Source organism: Grammomys surdaster, unplaced genomic scaffold (genome assembly GCF_004785775.1).
Source record: "Grammomys surdaster isolate TR1022 unplaced genomic scaffold, NIH_TR_1.0 126133, whole genome shotgun sequence".
Lineage (NCBI taxonomy): Eukaryota > Metazoa > Chordata > Mammalia > Rodentia > Muridae > Grammomys > Grammomys surdaster.
In genome coordinates, this window is record NW_021620941.1 from 7,093,425 (window position 1) to 7,113,411 (window position 19,987).

The 19,987-nt window shown below is 50.1% G+C and overlaps 2 protein-coding genes and 1 long non-coding RNA gene across 4 annotated transcripts in view; 2 read left to right on the forward strand and 1 right to left on the reverse strand.

Annotated features, from left to right (window-relative positions):
- Sardh (sarcosine dehydrogenase) overlaps positions 1 to 6,408 on the forward strand; it is a 59,595-nt gene extending 53,187 nt beyond the window's left edge. For both annotated transcript variants that reach the window (XM_028756923.1, XM_028756922.1), the window contains 2 exons: positions 2,803 to 2,938; positions 5,058 to 6,408. In XM_028756923.1, the coding sequence (XP_028612756.1) occupies positions 2,803 to 2,938; positions 5,058 to 5,183 (262 nt within the window). In that variant the 3' untranslated portion in view covers positions 5,184 to 6,408. The remainder of the gene's footprint in view (positions 1 to 2,802; positions 2,939 to 5,057) is intronic.
- Positions 6,409 to 11,930: 5,522 nt separating this feature from the next.
- The window catches only part of Dbh (dopamine beta-hydroxylase), an 18,645-nt gene continuing 10,588 nt past the window's right edge, over positions 11,931 to 19,987 (reverse strand). Inside the window, exons 7-12 of the mRNA XM_028757031.1 lie at positions 17,749 to 17,892; positions 17,430 to 17,468; positions 16,904 to 16,963; positions 14,064 to 14,191; positions 13,485 to 13,644; positions 11,931 to 12,464 (exon numbers count right to left, since the gene is read on the reverse strand). Of these exons, the coding sequence (XP_028612864.1) occupies positions 12,330 to 12,464; positions 13,485 to 13,644; positions 14,064 to 14,191; positions 16,904 to 16,963; positions 17,430 to 17,468; positions 17,749 to 17,892 (666 nt within the window). The 3' untranslated portion in view covers positions 11,931 to 12,329. The remainder of the gene's footprint in view (positions 12,465 to 13,484; positions 13,645 to 14,063; positions 14,192 to 16,903; positions 16,964 to 17,429; positions 17,469 to 17,748; positions 17,893 to 19,987) is intronic.
- LOC114612107 overlaps positions 11,941 to 19,987 on the forward strand; it is a 33,334-nt gene continuing 25,287 nt past the window's right edge. The window contains exon 1 of the long non-coding RNA XR_003709935.1: positions 11,941 to 12,064. This is a non-coding gene — a long non-coding RNA (uncharacterized LOC114612107). The remainder of the gene's footprint in view (positions 12,065 to 19,987) is intronic.

Below are 19,987 nucleotides of genomic sequence, written 5' to 3' on the forward strand. Positions count from 1 at the left end.
ATCATCATCATCATCATCAGCAGCAGCAGCAGCAGCAGCAGCAGCAGCAGCAGCAAGTACATGACCAGAGCACTATAAAATAAGCCCACTTGGTTAAATGAACTAGATTCAGCATAAATTCTATCGAAAACTCTAATGTAAGTTTTCATTGAACTAGAAAAAAATCCTGAAGTTTACATAGAAACGGAAGACCTAGAATAACCAAAGCAATCCTGTCTAAAATGAGGGATGTGTCATCATACCTGACCTCAAACTATACTGAAGAGCCATAGTGATACAATGAGTGTGGTCCTGGTGCAAACAGAGTCGTAGACCCACAGAACAGAACAGAAGACCCAGAAACAAACCACACAACTCTTATAGTCACTTGATTGTCAACAAAGGTGGGTCCAAAGCCACACTAGACAGAAGCAGCCTCTGTAGTGAACAGCAAAAGTAGACATCCACACGAAGATGTATGAAGTAGACCCCTGCTTCCCCTGCATGAAAAGAATCCCAAAGTGGATAAGCTCTTAATATAACACCTCAAACTCTGAGACTTGCAGAGGAAGACTGCAGGACGGTGCCTCAGGATGTAAGCATGGGCCAGGCCTTTCTGAGTGGGACTCCAGCAGCTCAGGAACTCAGCACAAGAACTGATAAATGGGTTGCATAAAGGAAGTCATTGCCTGAGTGAGGAACACGAGGGACGGGAGGAATCCTTGCCAGCCATTCCTCTGACAGGCAATGAATTCTCAGAAATTGCAAACAGCAACAACAGAATTAAACACCAAACCCACAAATAATCCAAATAATCCAGTGAAGACAGACCCTGAAAAAGAAGAGAAATGCAAATGGCCAATAAACATATGAAAAATTGCTCAAAGTCTTTGCTCATGAAGAAATGCAAATTAGAACTATGCTGATAGTCTATCTCACCCATCAGAGTGGCTGACACCTAGGAAAGGAATGACAGACATTGGCAGTGTGGACGCAGGGAGAGAGCAACCCTTAGCCACCACTGCTGGGAATGTAAATCAACCTAGTCACTGTGGCAAAGGCACTTTCCTGTGACTCAGCTATGCCCTCTTGGTGTCTACTGAAGAGTTGGAGTTGGCACGCCACAGAAGTAAATGACAGCCATGTTACTGCAGCAGTGTTCTTAGCAGCCAAGATAGAGAACCAGAGTAGGTGCTCATCAGTGGATGAATTTTATTTTATTTATTTTTATTTATTTTTTGAGACTGGGCTTCATTTTGTAGTCTGGACTGGTCTGGGACTTACTATGTAGACCAGGCTGGCCTTGAACTCATACTGGTCTGCCTGTCTCTGCCTCCTGAGGTCCAGGATTAAAGGTATGTGCCACCATGCACAGTCCAATGGGTGACCTCCCAAGTTCTAGGACTAAAGGTGTGTGCCGCCACACCCAGCTATTTATTTATTTATTTCTGTGTAGTGTGTTTATCGTGCATGCATACGGGATGTGTGCCTCTGTGTGTATATTCAGAGGCCAGCAGAGGACAACAGGTGCCCTCTATTAACTCTCCACCTTGCTGCCTTGATACAGGGTCTCTCACTGAACTGGAAGCTCACTAGTTTGGCTAGGCTGCTCAGCCAGGGAACTCTCAGGATCCACTGATCTCCATTCCTAAGGCTGGCGTTGCAGTCATACCTGGCTTTTTCCATTGCTAGAGTTTAAGCTCAGGTCCCCATGTGTGTACACTTGCTCCCATTCACTGAGCCGTTTCCCAGCCCTGAATTTGTATTAACTGCAAGAAAATGGATGGAACTAGAGGTCACTTCTAGAGAAATGAGCCAGGCTCAGGAAGAAATACTTCATGTTTTCTCTCACATGCTGCATTTGGTTAGTATATGTACACAAATATATATGTGTGTGTGTGTGTGTGTGTATACATATATGTATATATACACATACACACATACATATATGTGTGTATATATGTATATAGATACATACATGCATACATATGTGTGTATATATGTATATAGATACATACATGATACATATGTGTGTATATATTACATACATACATACACACATACATACATGCATGCATACATACATACATACATACATATATGACCTGAAAATAGAAGGGGCGGGACTATATGGGTAGACAGGATGAGAGAGGGTAGCTGTGAGCAGAGTACATATGTCTATGAATGATGACTTCACAATGAAATAGAGTATTTTTCTTTTTAGATGTTATTTTATTTATGTGTGTGTGTTTGCTTGTGTGAGTGTATGCCATATTAGCATGAGTCCCCACAGAGGTCAGAAGAGGACATAAGATTCCCCTGGAGAGTATGAATACCTGGCGTGTGTACTGAGAACCGAACTGTGACCCTTTACATGAGCAGCAAGTGCTTTTAACTAGCGAGCTATCTCTCTACCCCTACTATTTTCTATAATTAATATAGACTTTAAAAAGGAAGTTAAATGAAGCAGGGATAAAATTGGTCCTTTCTGAAGCCCCAGGGCTCTAGTCATCTTTGCTAAAAGTTAGATTTCTACTCATTCCCTGTTCATTCCCATGCTGTCCCCTGTCATCCCAGGTCAGTTATTGGGCTATTGGGGCTTACAAGGACCTGTTAGGGTACTGTACCCATGTGGGGACTGCATGGTCCTGGTAGGGTACTATACCCTTGTGGGGCTTGTAGACATGGTCCAGCTGCCTCATTTCCCTAGGTTGTGTTCCCAAGACAGTCTGGACCACAATGTTCAGCTGAATGGAGGGAAGAGGGACCAGGCTAGGAAGAGGCAAAGACTAGTGGTTCCAAACATCTTCTTGCTTCTTCTAGGGAGGTGCCTATGTTTGGCCTGGAGGCCATCTGGAGAAATGGCCAAGTGGTGGGCCATGTCCGGAGAGCTGACTTTGGATTTACTGTGAACAAGACCATCGCCTATGGCTACATCCGAGACCCTAGTGGTGGGCCAGTGAGTAAACCCTGTTCCCCAATCCCTTCCCAGCCAGATCCGCAGTGCCATGCCTGTGCATGCTGGGAACACAAGAGGAAGCAAGCCAGGAAGGATAGACGAGTTCCCAGTCCTGGTCTCCAGCAGAGTTTTCTTGCTTGTTTTCTCTTTTATCTCTAAAAGAAACTGACTGGTGTGCCCCCGGGATTTTCTTGAGCAAAAAGAGTTACAAGACCTAAATGTTCTCTGGTCCCAGAAGCTAGCAGATCATCTCTGCCCTTCTTCATCACCATAAATACCTCAACCCTAGCAAGTAAACGAAACCTGGGCTGTAGACTCTTGGGCAGCCTGGACAGCCACAAGGAGAGTTCCAGCTGTGTTCCCAGGGGAAAGGAGATGGACTTTCCCACTTCCTGCTTTCCAGCCATGGATTAGAGATGCATTGAGTAGTACTGTATTCTCTTACAACACCTAAGCATTCCTAGAGGGATGTGTACCTTTGCCCAAGTCTCACTGAGATCTCCTGTGGAGTAACTCCAGCCCCAGAGGTTCTCTGCCTTCTAGCCTGACAGACACTAAGACAAGTTGGACCACAGAATCCAGCTGAATCGAGGGAGGAGGGGCCAGGCTAGGAAGAGGCAAAGACTAGTGACTGTGCTGAGGCCTGGGGTAGCCTGACTTCTGAAGCTGAGGTGGGGGTGGGAATAGGGGTGGGAATGGGAATGGGGGTGGTTGCAAGGAGGAGGAAGTCCTGTGCTGGAGCAGGAGGCTCAGGACACAGGCTTGACTCTTTGTGCTTTGGGACTGTGGCCCAGGGCTTTCTCTAAGAGCCCCAGCTTTACCTATAGAAAGGGCACAGGCTCACACCCTCCAGTATGGACCAGTACTCTGGGTAGAACTTGATTGACAGGTATCAAACATTGCAAACCAGCCTGGGACCTTCTGTGGTTACACAGGACTTTACTACTGAGAGGCCACAGCCTGGGTCCCAGAAAAGGCAAGATTAGAAGTTCATTTACAGTTGCCCAGACTTGGTGGGCAGGGGAGAATCCACAGCCTTTTATTTAAAAGAACATTGGGATTCTGATAAATAGAGCCCAGGGGCCCAGCATAAATCCCACATAGACAAGGAGCCCACACTGAAGGTGATCAAAGACATGAGAAGCTGACGTCCTGCTGATGTGAGCAGGCTTCTAGAATATTCATGCCATCAGAGTGGGCAGATGCTGCAAAGCAACCCCATCCTGCTTATAAACCAGTACTGGACTGAGATAATCCATATTTCCAAGTAAGAGAAAGGAACCAGGGTGAGTTTTGTGGCTCTTGGGTGTTTATAGCTGGACTGAGCTGGTCCCAGAACACCCGCCTTTTACTCTGCTGAGATCTACCAGCCTCCCCACCACACAGGGAAGTGTATGCCAGAGGCCTCACCCCTAAAGATCCTTTGGCTTTAAAGGGTCTTTTGCCTTTTTTCTTTCCTTTCTGTTCTTTTCTTTTTGTCAGATGCAATCCTAGGCCATCTGCAATGGGGAGAGAACAAGCCCCAGACCCCCCCAGCTTGGGCCTGGAGTCCTCACTGTACACAAAGAATCAGCTCCTTGGGTGGCCTAGGAGAGTCCTTCCAGCACAGTGGAGTGTCAGGCCACAGCGCTCTTCCAGCCTGAGGAGCACCTGCTCCCAAGCCTAACAGCTCCAGAGGGGTTGCTGAGAAGAGGGAGCCAGATGTGGGTTGGAGAGGGGGCGGGGTGCTCAGTGGCCAAGCTGTCCAGAAAGCTGTTCCATTCACCCTGTCTCCCAAGAGAACACATCTGGCCACTGGTCCCTGCCCTATAGCAATGATGTGTTTGTCTAGCTCTAAAATCCACCCAGGCTTCTGCCTCAGACCCATCTTCCCATGGAGCTGGCAAGGTCATGGGAGCAGGTTGTGAAGGGAAAGAGGTCTTGTTGGCTACTGGACCCAGGCTTTGATGGGTTCAGGTGTTCCTGTCTGGCATAGCATAGGGTGTGTGATCTACTATTCTTGGGAGTTCTCTGTGTCAGAGAAGGCCTTGGTACAGGGGTTGGTTTATTAGTGAGGTAGGAGTGGGTAGCCATAGACCCCTGTAAGAACTAAGTAACCCTGACAACCCTCTGCTTCTAGGTCTCTCTGGACTTTGTGAAGAATGGGGAGTATGCCTTGGAGAGAATGGGGATCACCTATCCTGCCCAGATTCACCTGAAGTCTCCCTTTGACCCTGACAACAAGCGGGTGAAGGGAATCTATTGATGGGCTACAGGGTGGCAGCTACAGCTGCTCAGGCCCCTGAAAACTGCCGTACTTCCCACACTGCCTGTGGACTCCTGCACTGCACAAACAGTCCTGTGTCCTGAGACCCAGGGTAAGGGCAAGCACAGTCTTCCCTACTCTTACCCTCCATTTGGTCCTGCTAACCACTACAGCTCCTAATCAGGACTGGATGGAGCACTGTGTTCCTCCTGCTCACGGACCACACAGTGGTCTCCAATCCACTCTAGTCCTCCCAAAGTGCACCCTGCAGATGTGTTGGCTCAAGGTCCCAAGAGTATTTCGGGTGTATGGTTAACCCAAGGTAGAAGACGTAAAGCAGGCAGGCTTCCCCTCTGTTTGTCACTTGGCTGACTGCCAATGGTTAGCTAGAGCACTTAAAGAGTAGCGGATCGGGAGAGGGAGCAGGGATTGATGAGCAGTGTCTGCATAGGTATAGGGTGGAGAACACAGAGACAGGTGCTGGACTGGTGCAGTCTTTCCTCAGAATGGCTGCCTTTCAGACCTGAGAGGAGAAGGGTAAGAAAGCTCTTGCCTTAGCCTTCCAGCTCTGCAGGAAGAGAAAGCCTTCTGAGAGTCACCAGCCTGTGACACAGGAGGCCTGTGGCATGTAATTTGGATCAGGAACCTCCCTTACTTACAAAGAAGTGACATACTCTGCCTTAGTTTCCCCTTGAGCCATTGCTCATGGCTCCAGGGACACCAAGCTTGCCCTTGTGCATGGCTTTGCTGCGGTGCATGTTCCCAGGGCTTTTCCTCTGTCACACATGTGTGGCTTCTTGCTCAAGTTCTAGTGAGAGGCTGCTCCAGCTCTGCTCTGTGAGATAGAGCGGCCCCTTCTCCCACCCTGTGTAACCACCCACATATGTCCTCAAGTCAGGGGTACCCTGGCTCTCCTTCCTGGGGTGAATGTCCACCACTTTCTAGAGACTCAGCCTTCTTCCTCTGCCTCATGCCCTGACTGAGAAGTTAGGATGCTGTGGCTCCCCAAACAAAGATCACCATGTAGCCTTCCATGTCTTGTCTAGGAGAGCAGGAGGCAGATGCCATAGTGGGATGGAGCTGAGGCGTCTTAAACCCAAAGAAGGCGACAGAGGGGAGATGTGGGCACAGTTGTCTTGGGTGGGCTCTGAATCTTCATGGATTTACACACCACATGCTCAGCTGGAAAAGGTCAAGTTAATAAAATTTTGTGAAACCACTGGAAGATGTGTGGGGTATAGCTGGCCTTTCAAAAGCATCTCCGGGCCCCTGAGCCTGGGGAAGGGCTGGAGGTGGGACAGTGTGGGGGAGCCTCTGGATGGCTGGAGGAACACCTGTGGTCTCTCAGGATCATGGGTCTGGCTCTTGGATGACATGAGTTTTGTGGGGCCAGAGGAGGGAGGAAGGAAGAGGAGGGAGGGAAGGAAGGAGGAAGGAAGAGGGAGGGAGGGAAGGAAGGAGGAAGGAAGAGGGAGAGTGGGCAAGAAGTAAGTGGAGTAGGGAGGGAAAGGGAGGAGAGGGAAGGGAAGGGGAGGGAAGGTGGCTGCCCCATTGCCGAGCCGCTCCTCCCTATTCTGTAGTCTGGCCAAGACCCCTGAGTTTAGAGGATGACCACATATAGCTTGCAACCTGTCCTTGGGGATAGCTCAGGGCAAGGGCAGTCTGAGTGCTTTCCTAGCTAACTCACTTCTCCCAGACTTCACTTGCCTGCCTGCCTCCCCCATGCAGTCTTTGGAAGGATGTTGGGCCCCTGACTGAGAGCAGCTATCAAGAATCCCTTCCCAAGATCACCTGTTCATCTGGAAAGTCCCCAAAGTGCCGATGACTAGGGCATCCCAGCCTGCTTACATCAGAGATCTTAAGCCCGACTTCCAGCACTGATAATCTAGAGTCACATTTCATAGCTATATTAAAAAAAATTCCCTTGGAAAATCAAACAGCATGGCCCCCACTATGGCTGGGCACTGCCTATCAGAAATCACTGAGAGGCTGATAGGAAAGAGCCTGAAATATGCAGAGCAGTGTGTGGCTGGCAGCAGAGGGAGAGGACACGAGCCCTCAGATGCCTCGTGAGATACAACAATGTTGGACTTCAGAATTCCTAGGCAGAGCTGTCACTGCAGAGGAGGGGACAGGCCTCTTTCTCCGTGCACACACACGAGCCTGCTGCCCCTGGCCTGGTCTCCGTTACACTGCGCAGAAATGTTTTCTTCAGGGCTGGAGAGATGACCCATTTGGCATATAAGCTTGAGGCTCTGAGTTTGGATCCCCAGGACCCAAGTAAAGCTCAGGTTTGATGGTACATTTCTATAACTCTAGCAATGGGCTTCGGGAAGGACTTGGAAACAGGCAGATCCCCAGAGTCTGTGGGCCACTCAGCTTAGCCAGTCAGTGAGATCCAGGTTTAATGAGTGCATTGGCTGGTTTTGTGTGTCAACTTGACACAAGCTAGAGTCATCAGACAGGAAGGAGCCTCAGTCGAAGAAATGCCTCCATGAGATCTATTTGCTCAATTAGTGCTCAATGTGGAAGGGCCCAGGCCATTGTGGGTAGTGCCATCCCTGGGCTGGCATCCAGGGTTCTATTAGAAAGCAGACTGAGCAAGCCATGTGAAGCCAGCCAGTAAGCAGCACCCTTCTATAGCCTCTGCATCAGCTCCAGCTCCAGGTTTCTTCTCTGCTTGAGTTCCTGTCCTGACTTCCTCCAATTATGATATGGTGATATGAAAGTGTAAGCCAAGTAAACACCTTCCTTCCCAACTTGCTTTTTGGTCATGATGTTTTGTTATAGCAATAAAACCGGACTAAGACAATGAGAGACCCTATCTCAAACACTAAGGAAGAAGGTGTCAGAAGAAGACAGATGACATCAACTTCTGGTCTCTGCATCCATGGGTACACATGTGCTTGCACACCCATGTATAAAATGCACAAACATAGAGAATGCTTGGGCTGGAAATATGGCTCAGCCATCAGAGGCTAGGCTCACAACCAAAAATATAAGAGAGAATGCTTGCAGCAGGACAAGGCCAGCAAACTACACCAGATGCTTTCCAGTAGAGATGGGGAGGGTCCTCTGGCAGGGTGAGATGCCTATTTCTCTGATAAAGACTGAGGCCTGGATAGCAAAATGTCTAGGTCACTTCCAGTTTCTTCCATCCCACATATCCCGGAGGTTTCCTATGCATGGGGCTGGCACAAGGCCATGTTCCTTTAGCCTGCATGGAAGACAGCAGAAACATTTGGAGAGGAGGGAGACACAGACAGGTGGTGGACCACAAGCCACTCATGTGTCATGCCCCTGAGGTAGTCCTAACCAGCATGCTACATGCTCTAGGTGGTATCCTAACCCCCCAGCCTGCAGAGGGAAACTGGTAGATAGGGCTGTCTTGCCCTGCCTGAGCTCAGGGACTCTGCCTGGAGGACCAACCCTGGAGCTCCATGCAGCCTGCTTGAACCTGTGTGTTCATCTTACTTCTACCCCATTGGGGACCTAGGGGTCAGAAGGATTGCTAAGGACAGCCCTGAGTCCCATCTGTGACTCTTAATGGTAGGGGAGAGCAGGCAGTCAAGTGGTTCTACATCTATGGGAAGTGAGCTAGACAAAGCCCACAGGCAGAGCTGAGACCTTTAGAGTGGGCAGAGGGAACCAGGCTTGGGCTGTGATGAGACAAAGGTGGGCATTTGGGAAGGGCATCAGAAGATGGCTCAGTCAAGATATTACACTCATTCATCAGGTGACCATCCTGTCAGGATGCAAAATGGCCAGTGTGCTCCCTGACTTCCTGCTGGCCCAGCCACTCCTGGCCAGTTGTGGATTCTGTCTGGGTTAAATAGCTCTGAACACACCCCAGCATGTGGCCCCTTCTGCCTTCCACGATCTTCCTCACTCTCCTCTGTCTTCAAGAAAGCAGCCCTTGGGTAAATATGCTAAGTATCTAAATGCCAAGCTTGGGATGCCTGGGCACTGAGATCCCAGCTTCTTCCACTGAAGACCTGATGGTACATCTACCTGCAGGCACTTTGCATCGGTGGCCAGCATCTGAGGTTCTCACTGCTAAGTAGGCTTCAGTGGCAGCCTACTGAGAATCTTTAGACACCTTGGCAAGCCCAGGAACTTATGTGCAAGCTCATTGCAGCATCTTAGGAGGTCACTGCAGTTTGAGGGGTGCCACCAGTTCTGCGTCACAGGTGGTAGGTGTCCCTAGCCACCAAGCAGTTTCCCACAATGATGGGATGCTATGTGGATGCCCATATACTGTTGCAGGCATGAGTCATGTTCTGCCTGACTTGAGGGAATGACACCAGAAAGGGAACTGTAAATATCTCAGTGTGTGTGTGTGTGTGTGTGTGTGTGTGTGTGTGTGCATTTATGTATATGCACACATGTGTGTGTACATACATGTTTATGGAGGCCGGAGGTCAACCTTGGGTTTTGTTCTTTGGTTGTCTACCTTGTTTACAAGATAAGGCTTCTCATTGGAACCCGAGGTTTGCTGGTTAAGCTAGGCTAATAATCTAGCAAGTCTCAGGGATCCTCATCTCCCCCCACCTCAGTGCTAGAACTATAAACATGCACTTTCATGAGGGTTCTGGGGATTGAACTCACGTCCTCATGCATGTGTGATAACAGTTTTATCAACAGAGCTGTATCCTTAGCCAACCTTTGTCTCAGTTTTGGGACAGAATATCGTGTAGACCAAGTGGGCCTTAAGCTCTGTTGTACAGCCAAGGATGACCTTGAATTTCTGATCCTCCTGTAATCTACCTCCCAGGTGCTGGGATGATGGGTGTGATCATGTACCTGTCCCCATTTTTATGTGATTCTGGAGATAGAAGGCAGGGTTTTGTGCATGTTAGGCTAAAGTGTTCTACCAACTGAGCCACATCACTCACCATGGTGCTTATCATTTTTAAACCAATCTAAATAAAAATTAAATAGCCACTGAGACTTAGGACTACCAGACAGAACTGCTCTGGAGCAGTTCAGGGACAGCTCATATAAACTTTATTTATGGCCTGGGGACACCCTATTTTTATCCATGGCCCTCTCAGCACTGATATAGAGGCATACACCCCAAACTTTAGGACTCCCTGGCTTCAGGGAGTCTAGAGATCCCTCTGCTCATGGGATACCCAACCCCAGCAAGGGAAAGCAATACACCCAGCAGCTGTGGGAATGGCTCACACTCAGGCCCTTTCTTCTACCTCAGTGAAGAAGAGGGGTAGATCTGGAGACTTGCTTTGGCCTAGAGCATCTAGGAGGAATGTGATCTCCTAGATAGCCTTACCCTATGCCCTCATGTTCAGTTCTTGTAAGCTCACTCTTGATCCCCGCTTGAAAGATAAGGATATGGAGCTGGTAGCCTAGATGCTTCTATCAGACAGACCTGGGCTCCACAGCTCACTATGGGGACCTTGTCATCTAACCTCAGGTCTCTGAGCCTCAGTTTCCTCTTCTAGGGAAGAGACATAGCAAGTCCTTAAAGGTTTAGGCAGTTGGTGGGGACCTCATGTGCCTCAACTGGCAGTCAACACCCTAGTCATCCCAGCAAGGCCTGTTGTGGTAGACATAGGGCAGGGTGCAGATGGCCTCCCAGGGGAGACAGCATACCAGCCTAGAGGGGAAGCAGGAGACTGTAGTCTGGATATGTCACATGGACAGCAGGCGGGTCCTTAAGTGGTCCTTGGGCAAAGTGCTAACCTGTGAGCCTCAATTTTCCTGTCTATAAATTGGAACACTACTAGGAGTAGAGTAAGTGTGTTGAAGGTCAGGCTCCTCCGAGCTCTGTGAGCCTTTTTTTGTACTTCCTGGCTCTAGACTATTCAGGCAGGTGGTCATAGAGGGAAGACACAGCTATAGAGATGGCCTGCCTTGCCCATCTCTGAGGCTGTACAGATGACGGAGGGCTGAACATTGCTTTGGACCGTCAGGCCTGGCATTTCACACCGATTACACCCATGACTTATGGGCGTCTGGAGCCATGATTCATACCACAAGGCACAGAGAGTCCGAGCACTTTCGTTCCTTAGTAATAAAGAGCTGTGCCGAAGGGGAGACAGTCCTTAACTGATGTCTGCGGTGGGGGTGGGAGTGCAGGAAACCCGATGCTCATCCATCACCCTCCCTGCCTGAAGAAGCCTGGGTTGCATTTTGCTGAAATAGCTGAAAAGGCCCAGTTTCCTACTCCCTTCCAAAGCCATCAAAGAGCTGAGCTGGCCCTTTGGCAGGAGACTGAGGGAGAGAAGTCAGGGAGGGTAGAGGTGACTAGAATTATAGATGCATGCCTCACTCACATTGGATAACATGTGTGATGCCATAGAGCACAGAAGGGCTCCGCACAGGGCAGGAGTATTGGCCATGCGTATGTGCAGACAGTTAGTGCTAGGTAAGGGTGAGTCTCATTTAACAGACAAGGAGACTGAAGATCAGGCAACTGAGTGACTTGCCCTAGTCATCCCTTCATTAAGGAGCCAAGCCAGCTCTTCACTACCTACCTATATTTGAGAGCCTGGCCTGTCACCAACAGGAGAAGCAACCGGCTCTGATCATCCCATTCTCTTACAGAGCCTGGCTCTAGCCATCTTGACTCTCCATGACAGAACTACTTGTTGGGGTTTCCCTCTAGGTGGGCGAAAATATCTATTTACTCTGCCATGAAGCGAGTTCCCCTGGTGAGTCTCTGACTAGCTAAATGCCGTGTCCTGTCTTGTTGCAGGGAAGCCGCCCACTGGGAAACATGAGCCATTCTGCAAAGGAATATTTAAGCAGTGTTGTCATGACATACACCAACACAAGTCACCACTGGAGGACCAACAGGGTTGGGACTCTGGGGCTTGGAGAGTTTGCACCTAGCCTGGCAAGGCTGCTCTGGAGGCAAGGTAGGTCTTGTGATATTGAATCTGAACTCCCACAGTGAGTTGTCCCTACATGGAGTCAGCAGTGTATAAATAATGTCCAGGGCTGCTCTGTCCAGTTGGACCTCATGGGACGTAGCCATGCGGGTATCTCCGAGGTGATATGCTCCTTCCTCCGAGGTGAACTATTCTATGGAAGGGAGTCTTCACACAGGGGTGCACAGAGCTGGTATGAGCCCATAGGGACAAAATGAGCAGGGGCTGAAGAACAGCTTCTCACAAGATGGGCCTACTCAGCACCTGCCTCCGTTGTGATGACTACAGTGGGGCTAGCGGGGCTCTGAGTCTGTCGAATGCGGCAGTGTGGGGTGGGTTCTTCAAGTGTGGAGGTGATCTTAGGAAAAGGCTGCAGATTCCACTCACCCTGTAAGAAAGGAAGCAGGAGGTAAAATGAGGCTAGAGGGGCCAAGCAAGGTGCTAGTTCCCTAGGTGGTTGGATTCTTGTCCTTAATCCCGTGCTGAACATTCCCCACCTCTTCCAAGTCAGCCTTTGAGGGTTACCACCAGAGGATCCATGTCCCTTCCTTAAACTGTTCTGTTCTCTGGTCAGTAACCCGACGCCCTCTGGGCTTCTCCTCCATGCCTGCACTCAATTGTATACTCCAAGGAGAGGATCAGAGTCTTTGGAGGCAGGTTGTGGCTTTAGCCACTGTCCAACAAGGCTTCTGCAAAAGCCAAGATCTGGCCATATCCAGCAGCACCCCAAACTGCTCTGGGGTGAGCAAGCCTCCCCATGGCGTGGGTGTTTGGGTTAGCAATTAATCCAGGACCCAAATGCTGCCAGAAAAGGTCTGTTCACCTCCTACTGCAGTGCCTGCCTCCCCTGCCTAACAGAGCAGGCTGGCTCTGCTGACCAGCACTCTGGGCTGGCACTGCTGCTGCTGGCTAGCTCTGCTGGGAAATAAATTAGGTGCCTTTGACTCCCAGCAGGCCTCAGATAAGGAGGGCGAAGCTGTGCTGTGGACTCTTGTCACAGACTGCTGGTTTCTTGCCTCTGCTGTCCACAGCTCTATTTTTATTTCCTGAGGAAGGAGCTGACACTCAGTCACACACCATCTAGGGGTCTGAGGTTAGTCCTCTGCTGTACTGTGCCCAGAAGAAGTGGCCTCCTTTGCCTTCCTGGCAGTATTGCTGGCCTGTTCCCTTACCATCTGTCTATACAACTGTCTCTATCACTAATGTGGTCATTTTCTCAGTCTCATGTGAGCATTGCTTATTGGGAAGTTCAGGATGCCCTTCCTCAACCTACCTGGGGTCTTTCTCAAGATTTGGACAGACCTGGGATTGGAGCATCAGGCAGCACTGGGGTTTGTTGGTAGTGGATGGGGGTGAGCTAGTGTTGAATGTCTGTTGCGACCCACCACTCAATCTCAGGCAGTCATACCGGGAAGCGGACGGCAGAGGTCTTGTTGCAATGCATGGAGATAGGGGCATAGTTATACAGAGCCTTGAGCATATCGCGATTGAAAGAGTTCCAGGGCATAGAGGCGAACTGCTGGGGGACAGAGGCCTGAGGGCAGGTACAGACCTCCTCATTGCCGAACCTGGAAGGAAAAAGAATAACTCAATTTACAGATATAGCTGAGGAATGGGGACCCAGCAAGGCTCCCAGCAGTGGCCCTTCTTCTCTTCTTCAGACATGGCTCTCTTAGTCTCTGCCTAAGCTGTCTTGGCCCTGCTTCCATCTTTTATATCACCCTTGCTTGTTAAAAATGGCTGCTCTGGCAGTAGCTTGTAAGTCAAGAGATTGATTAGTGATACCTGCCACAGGCACCTCTAAAGACACAGAAGGTCTGATGGTATGCATGGTAACTTTGCTCCAAGAACTTAGCTTAAATTCTGCATCTGGCCACCTAGCCTCTTAATAGGGTAGGATGTGGGGTAGGGAGCATGGTGCAGGATGCGGGGTACAGAGACTGTCCACGCTGGGCTCCCCAGGAGCAGAAAGCAAGAAGTGCTTCACCTGTTTACTATGTGGAAGTATTTCTGTAGGAAGCCGTCATCCACAGTGCTCTTGCAGAGCTCCAGCTTCGTCTGGGGGTAGTAGTGCACATAGTTGACACACATCTCCTCCATGATTCCAAACCCCCCCTGCAGGAGAGAGAAGACCCCGTCAGCCCTCAGCACATCGCCCTCAGCACCTGTCTGTGGCTTTCTTGTTACTACTTGTTTCCCTTCTTGCAGCAGGGTGGCATCCAACACCCTCCTACCTCTAGGATAAAGCCAGGAGGGAGGTTCCCCAACTCATGGGGGCTGTTGGTGGCTTGAAGGACAGAGAGAGACCCAGTGAATAAGCATCAGATACTGGTTTTTTTGGGTTTTTTTCTTGTTGTTGTTTAAAGCAGAAACGAGGAGACAGGGCCTTGCTGTTCTTGTCTTATGTATAGGTTACAACAACTGAGTCGCAGGGAGCAGGGGACAAGTCCCTATGGTCCCCGTGGGAACTGACCTCCCTACACACTGCAGACCTCACTGGCCACCAGTCACAATGGTACTGCAGAGATGCTAGTACTCGGAACAGTCTTGGGAACCCAGACCATCTATCCACAATATGGGAGGGACAGAGCAGGTGACATTTCTACTGCTTACTTCCTGCTCTCAGAGCTAGTGAACTAATCCTGAGTGGGGGTGGAGAGAAAGCTCCGTCTGCATCAGGGTCAGGAATCAGGCAGGGAGCCCAACCCAAGGCTGTCTCAGCCTTTCTTCAGGATCCTGGCTCTTTGTGAACATGATGTTAGGAGGAAGATTTTATTTGACTGGTTAGAACTGGTAAAGGGAGAAAGGTCTTCACTAATTCATGACAGACCACATGGATGATGTGAAGCTCAGCTGACCTCTGCTTGAGTGGTCGGGGCCTGGGGTGTCTCTGTGGAGGTGTGGGAGAGAGAAATTCATCATAAGAAGTTAGCCTGCTCCCTGTGTGCTAGGTGGATCTTTCTGCAGTGGCTGCTTGTCCCAAACCCTTATTTTTCAGCTTTCATAGCTCTCAGTGAGCATGGGACTCCCCTCCCCGACAACAGCTCTGTCACCTCAGAGATCAAGAATGAGAACACAGCCTGGATGCCAGAGTAGATTCTCCTTCCCTATTCTTCCTCATTTTGGGAAGGGAGCTGCATTTCAAAGGCCACTCTTTGGATCCAGAGGTTGACAGAGGGAGGAAGCTCAGGTCTGCCTTCTGGAAGCTCCCATTTCCTTTGATCTCAAATGGAGCCCCTGCCTCCCCCAAGAAATCATGATCCCTAAAAAGCCAAGGAGGTATCTTGTCCTTGAGACATGGACTTGAAGATCTTGCTTGCTAGGCCAGTGACCATGAACATCCCAAGACAAGTAAAGCACCATTTATTGGCCATGAATCTGGCAAGGCAGGAACACAGCCCTGGCAGAAGCACCTTTAGCTGAGCAGGCCTGAGGGCTCTCTTCCACCAATGACTGGCAGGTGCCTCCCTGCTCCCACCCATAGCAGAAGCACCTGCAGAAAGGAGACGATGCCTGTGAAAGTGTCTGGGAAAACGCTTGCCTTAGAGACTGGCACAAGACTAAAATGGATTAAATGTATGGGAGAGAATCCAGCCACAGCAGGCTGCATAGCATGCAAATCCAGTGATGAGAAGTGTCCAGAGTAGAAACATCCAGAGCAAGTGGATCTGTGTTGGGCTGGGTGAGGGGACCTGGGGGGATAGCTGTGGCTTGACTGTGTGCATGGATTTGTGAACATGCTTCCAGGCAATGGGCTGCACACTTCACACACTTCAGCTGTGTGGTATGTGAATCATCTCTCAATAAGGCTATTTAAAGAACACATGTGAAACAGAGTGGGGTACCCTGGACTGTGGCTGAAGGCATGGAAGGAACACTGTGCAGAGACAGTGCTACGGTATTGGTAGGAGTTCCTAGGGTTCAGGGGTGCCAGGGTGGGATGTAGCTGAGGTGTGGTTCACTCTGAACCTCACAGTTGATGTGTTAATTATTGGGTGCACAAGGATCAATTAGAAGGTCAGTGGAATTAATGACTGAGAATAGTGGGGACCCAGGAAACCATGGAAAACATCCCTCTCCCTGCCCAATGTACTCCAGCCAGATGACACATTTCCTGCATACCTCACCTTGAAAAATAGTCCTTCCACGAGATACTCCTTCTCTTTGAACTATCCACAGTCCAGCCCAAAACAAGGTCCATGTCTCTTCTCTGGAGTGGCTGACCACATCCACCTGCCTGGTGCTATCCACATCTTCACACTCCCCTACAGCTGAACATCCTAAGAACAACCTTTGTCCTCCAAGGCTCCTGGCTCATGCCTCCAGCCAACGCTCTTTTCCATCTCTCCCATACTCTCACAACCTTCCTGTCACCTCTGGGAGATGTCTGCTGAAGTTTCTGTGACCCTGTCATTTTGCTTATCTCCTGTAGCAGATATCTACAGTCCAGGTGGACTTTTGAATTCCAAAGTACGTCCTGACTCCCTCCCGTGCCAGAGACACCGAGCACATGAGTACTAATGAGAACCCACCCTAGTGGTTCTTAGATGAGGTCTTGAAGCTGTGTTGACAGTGTTAACTCCATATTGGACTCAGTGTGGGGAGTGCAGAGCCCAGCATGCTGCCTGGATAGCTGGAACTAAGGGACTGGGGGGGAAGGGTCTCTAGAGAAGCACACCGGGTGTTCTGATACATTAAGGAATGCAGAAGGGGCAGTCCTGCCTCTGGCAGCCTACACTCAACCCTGGGAATGGTTGGAAATCTTTAAGCAGACTCTAGGCTGTTCTCTTTTCTGTGTGGGTGACTGGAAAAGCTAGTGTGACTTACCACTGTGGCCAGTGTCCTGTTTTCTGTGTTATATGTGCATGAAGTGATGAGAACGTCCCCCTGGAGAGAGAGGCAGCAGACACATCAGCACCTGCCCACCCGGAGCCAACAGGAGTGCTCAGCTCATACTCGTGGTGACTAAGCCACTATGATGTGTGATCTCCCAAGAGGAGCCCTGCACCCTACCCAATGAGTTTTGGAATGTAAGCATCCCTGGGGCTTATATCCATCAGTAGCTTCATGGCCTGGCTGGCCATGTCAGATCCCCAGTTCTGCATGGGCAAAGACTGCATCTTGGCACCCCCATCTCTTCCCAGTGTTGTCAGTGTTCCAGTCTTTGGGGTTGTGGTTAAGTTGAAGATACAAGACAATGTCCCCACTGTGCCATGAAGTCCACATTACCTTACCCAGCCCTGCTGTGCTTGCCCTGTGGACTCTCTCCTGCCCCTCTGCTTTCTATCTCTTTTGGGCACAGTGCTTTCAAAATATGTTCTGCCCCAGTCATCTGTCCCTGACGGGCACTCACCCGGTGGACTGTCACAACCTTCTTCAGCATTCTGATCTCCTGGAATTGGAAAGAGAGGATTGAAAAAGAGCTGTGGTCCCTGATCCAGCCACCTTGTGCTTCCCCACCAAAGTCTCTCTGGGTTGTCAGGTCTGCCTCAGTCTCTCTGGGGAACATCAGGGCTGACTGAGTGTGGGTGTCAATCAGGGGAAGACAAGATCAGTCAAGCTGTCACCAAGACACTGTTGACACCCAGCAGCCTGGGTCAGGGTCCACCACCAAAGTCAGCCAGCCCTGGGAATCAGAAGGCCTGGGAGGCTGGTGACAGGCAGGTTCTCACCTGGAAGTGGGGGCTGTAGTGGTTGTCTCTGTTCACCACCTTCCTCTCTTGGCCATCCCTGGCGAGCACGGTAACCACCTTCCTGCCAGTCAAGTGTGTGTGGAGCTGAGAGGCAAAGATGTGGATTCCAGAGTCCGGCAGTGCCTATGGGGAGAGCGGAGTCAGACCCCCGAGGGAAGGGACAAGGACCCAGAGCAGAGGCAGCATCTCCTGGATTACAAGAGCATCGGCTTTTTCTACATGATTCTCTCTGATCTCTATCATAAACCTGCCATAGAGTGACTTGTTAAAGAGCGTGCTATGGCCAGAAGCCCAGGACTTTGAAACCCCAACCAGCAGTCAAACCACAGAACACATTCAGGGCAGATGACACCCCTGTCCTTTGGCCTCCTTGGGGGTGCCCAAAAGCTGAGTTCTCTTTCTCAACCAGCAGACCTTTGAAGCTCTTTCCATGTTGGCAGGACAGGGCCTTCCTTCTCTATGGACTCTCTGTCAATGTTGTTTGCAATTCCCACCATATGCAGGGCCCCAGGAATGGGCCTGTACATAAAAGGCCGTATTCTCTCTGAGGTCACCGTGACCCTGGTCAACCCCAATGATGTTGACCACTAAGCCAGTGGCAGAAAGATAGCCAGCCCTAATTTGAGGAGGTCTTCTTTCCTCATTAAGGCATTAGGGCAGTACCAAAGAACAGTCGTTTCCCTCACCTGTGTTCATGTCTTTAGATACCAAGTGTTCTCAGATCTACCATTATGCATGACACCACTCCGCCACCCGGCCATGGTCTTTGGCTCTTCTCATGCTGCCAGCCAGAACTGAAGGTCCTTGTGCTGTCAGCTGACATTTGATGACCCTGGACTGCTGCACTTTCTTCAACTCAGTTGCCTTTACTTCTGAACCTTCTGTCTTGCTCTGGTCAGCTACTGTCCCTGCCATTTACATTGTGGATATCTTTATCTCCCTTGCAATGAAAACCAAGGGCCTTCAGGACTAAACTGTGACTATACATGCTGGGCCAGGGGCCCTTGCTAATGAGCCAGGAATATTGGTGTATGGTGGAATGTAATCTGTGGTCACAGGTCTAAGAAACCAGCATCACCCCTCCTGACCTGTCTGTCTTGGGAGAAAAGTTGATTTCTCATCCTGGCCTCAGGCTAAAGTGTTTGATTGAGCATAAGAAGAGACAGATGTAGTGTCTCAGCCTGAGAACACTAGGCCTAGCTAATACTTCAAAAACCAGGTGTTCAGGTAGGGAGGACTCTTGAGAACAGGTCATCCCATGAGTACACTGGGAAGGAACATTCACTATGAGCTCTGTGACAAAGAAAACTGGCTCCACGGTACAGCTTTGGGCTCTGTGTCCTCTCTTGCAGGCCTGGGTCTCCCTGTCTGCAACCCAGGAATATGTACAATTCCATGACAGGTCATTGTAAGAAGCAGGGAGGCACCCAGCAGAGAACACAGGACACACAGCAGACAGTAAAGTCACATCTGTGACATCAAAAGAGCTCCAGACAGGAAGACTGATGGCAGCCGGCCAGAGAACCTTGCAAAGGGTGAGAGCAGATGTCAACAGAAATGAACAGAGGCAATGGACAGCTGGGAGCTACAGGTTTGTGCACTTGACTGCCTCCAAAACCACGGGGAACCATCACAACAGGCCATAGCATGAGTGGGAAAGTGTCACAGGCAGTCTAGAGAGGGCTCCGTGAGATCCCCATTGGTGATTGTCCCCACCCTTACCGAGCAGTGTGGCTCCTCCAGACCTCCATGTCAGGAAATTCCTCATACCAGCTCCACAGCAGCTTCTTGCCAGGTGGGAGGAGGACCCAGCTAAGACAGTGGTCCAGCTGAGAACAGGAGCAGCCTGGCATAGGCTAGGAGCCGCTTCTATTTGCTACAGAAGCCAAAGGCCCTGCTGTGTCATGTTGTGCTTGCACAGCCCCATGGACACTGGGTACTTTGCTGCCTCCCCTAGTCCCTGTGAAACGTGATATGTCAGGAGGCTGCACAGCCTGTAAAAGGTGAGTCCCATTTGGAAAGCTGGATACCCCCATAAGAAAAGCAGTTAAAATGTACTATATGGGTTACTCAAGAGATGTCTCAGCTGTTAAGAATACTTGCTGCTCTTACAGAGGACTTGGGTTCAGTTCCCAGCATCCTGGTTGGGAGGCTCACAACTACCTAACTCCATTTCCAATACACACACACACACACACACAGAGAGAGAGGGGGGGGG